Below are 2,768 nucleotides of genomic sequence, written 5' to 3'. Positions count from 1 at the left end.
ATTCTGTCATGCACAAGTACCAATTCAGGGTTAAAAGATCTAGCCACAGAAGGTATGAATATATTAACGGTGAAAAGATCATTATAAACAGTATTTTCCTTGTGATATGTGTTTTTCAAACATTGTAGATGAAAAATAGTTATATTGTATAGTGTGTTACTTTATGTTAAAATAGTCCTTTTGTTACATCTACATTGATAACCTGTATTATAAATGTATTTTTTGTAGCTACTGGCTTATATGCGTTGGAGAAAACTGTAATTGGCACTTCAAGGCAACATCAATTAATGATTCTGCAATGTTCAAGGTCAGGGGTTTCAATCGACAACACACATGCACCTTAATGGACGAAACATTCATACAACGCAAACGTACTACAGTTGTAGTTGGTAGAATGATCATTCCAATGTATTGTGATCCTAAGACAGTTTACACACCAAAGGACATACAAATTGACATGTTGTCCCAACACGGAGTGAACCTAAGCTACATGCAAGCATGAAGAGCAAAGGAAAAGGCTTTATAGTTTTTGAGAGGATATCCGGCTGACTCCTACAGCAAATTACCAAAATATTTTTATATTCTTGAGAAGACGTATCCTGGTTCAGTTGTTAAATTGAAGAAGATAGCAGATGAATGCTCCTTATATGCATTTGTTGCTCTTTGTACTTCAATAAGTGGTTGGGAATATTGTAGACCAGTAGTAGTGGTTGATGGTACATTCTTAAAGTTAGCCTACATGGGGATTATGCTGACAGCAAGCACAATGGATGCAGCAGGTAAAATTGTAGTTATTTTGTAGTTATTTTGTAGGCAGTTTATAAATTGTAGATACTTTGTAGATATATTGTAGTTTATATGTATTTGTGTTTGTATATGCATTTTCAAAGCTGCCAGTTAATTATGTTTTGACTAATAATGTAGGTACAATATTGCCTTTGGCATATGCTGTGGTTGATTCGGAAAACAACGCATCGTGGAAGTGGTTTTTTGAGTAATTTAAGCAAGCATATGGTGAAAGAACGTCAATGTGTGTTGTTTCAGATAGGAATGAGAGTATCCTGAAGGCAACATCAATTGTCTATCCGGGCGTGCCACACTACTCTTGCATGTGGCATATTTGGACAAATATAAGGGCAAAGTTCAAGAAGGGTCATCTACAATTAAATGAATTGTACTTTGCTACAACACGATCATACACTCTGGATGAGTTTAATGAAAGGATGTCTAAGATTGAAGAGATAGACTCGCGTGTTAAATCATACCTCTATGATATTGGCTATCATAGATGGTCAAGAGTACATGCAACGGTGAATAGAACTTGGACTATGACATCAAACATTGCAAAGTCGTTGAATGCTGTAACAAAAGATGCAAGAGAGCTGCTAATATTTGACCTATTAGAGTATATGAGGACACTTCTTGAACGTTGGACGAACGAGAAGTTATTGAAGGCAAAGGGTACTTTCACATTCCTTGGGTCCAAATTCAACAAAGAATTGGAGAACAACAGAACATTATCTCAGAAACTTAGGGTAAGATCTGTTTATTTGGTGCAGAAAAATAATATTTTAATAAACAGTATTTGCAGATTGTAGATAAATTGTAGACAAATTGTAGTTAATTTGTAGACAAATTGTAGATAATCTATTTTTATGATTGTAAATATTTTTCTTTCTGTTTGTTATGTAATTGTAGGTGAGTGCTTCAACATATCATATCCATACTGTGATAGATGGTGTGAAGCGGTACATTGTGTGTCTTGAAAGCAAAAAATGTAGTTGTGGCCAGTTCCAACTTGATGAACTTCCATGTGTGCATGTTTTGGCAGCTTTAAGGCACAAGAATGAAACTTATGAAAACTATTGCTCTCCGTATTACACAAAGGAGAGCCTACTGTGTACGTATGAAATACCAGTAAATCCCCATCTTGATGAAAGCAAATGGGATGTGCCACAACATATATCTGATGAAGTAGTAAATCCACCTACGCTAGAGAAAAGGCAGTCAGGAAGACCTCAAAAGGAAAAATACAAAACATATGATGAACTAAAGTCAAAGAAGTACAAGGTGTCATGTGACAACTATGGAGGTGAAGGGCATAACAAAAGATATTGCAAAAATTCGCCCAAAAAGAAATAAATATCATGTAGTTAGAATAGTATTTCAAAATAATTGTTAATGTGTTCAAGTTAACAGAATTTTGTGTGTAATCGTTTAAGATTATAAAGATCATAATGTAGTTAATTTCAATTTGTTTCTGTGTTTGTTAACATGTTTTTCTGTATTGTGTCAAGCATCTACCTCATTTTTGACATTCTGTTCATAGCAGTTAATATTTATTATCTACAATATAACTACAAGTTAAAAAAAATTAATTTAACTTGAACTGACAGTTATATATAGAAATTAAATATAACTGGAGGGATTCCCTACAAATTATATACATATTCAACTATAAAATTATATACAATCTCAACATTCGGTGTTTCTAGATTGTAGATAATTTGAAGTTTTTTTTTTTTATAGATAAATTGTATTCTAACAACATAATAACTATATTTAAGATAATGAAGAACAAGTGTTATAAATATTAAACAACTGGATATAAAATCACCAAGTTATTTTCAAGTGAACTACTACACTAGATAAAAATTAACAAAACAAAAGGTTTGCTACAATAAAAATACAAATGAATTGTTCCGAAAGTTGTGTACTATGCTTCTCCTACAAACTAGCATCAACTAATTACATATACATGACACTAC

The 2,768-nt window shown here is 32.7% G+C and overlaps 1 protein-coding gene across 1 annotated transcript; it reads left to right on the top strand.

Annotated features, from left to right (window-relative positions):
- The first annotated feature begins 1,028 nt into the window (after positions 1-1,028).
- Positions 1,029-2,142, top strand: LOC107795580 (uncharacterized). Its single transcript, XM_016618246.2, has 2 exons — positions 1,029-1,535; positions 1,699-2,142. Exons 1-2 carry the CDS (start codon positions 1,029-1,031, stop codon positions 2,140-2,142), a joined length of 951 nt encoding a protein of 316 aa, XP_016473732.2.
- The last annotated feature ends 626 nt before the right edge of the window (positions 2,143-2,768 follow it).

The sequence above is a fragment of the Nicotiana tabacum genome, chromosome 18 (genome assembly GCF_000715075.1).
Source record: "Nicotiana tabacum cultivar K326 chromosome 18, ASM71507v2, whole genome shotgun sequence".
Taxonomy (NCBI): Eukaryota; Viridiplantae; Streptophyta; class Magnoliopsida; order Solanales; family Solanaceae; genus Nicotiana; species Nicotiana tabacum.
This window is presented reverse-complemented; position numbering and strand designations above follow the sequence as displayed.

What these genes read in the sequence shown, in the direction of transcription:
- LOC107795580 (XM_016618246.2), top strand. Translation starts at nt 1,029, where the DNA reads ATGTGTGTTGTTTCAGATAGGAATGAGAGTATCCTGAAGGCAACATCA. An exon ending in CATTATCTCAGAAACTTAGG is followed by an intron (nt 1,536 to 1,698) that starts GTAAGATCTGTT and finishes ATGTAATTGTAG; the next exon opens with GTGAGTGCTTCAACATATCA.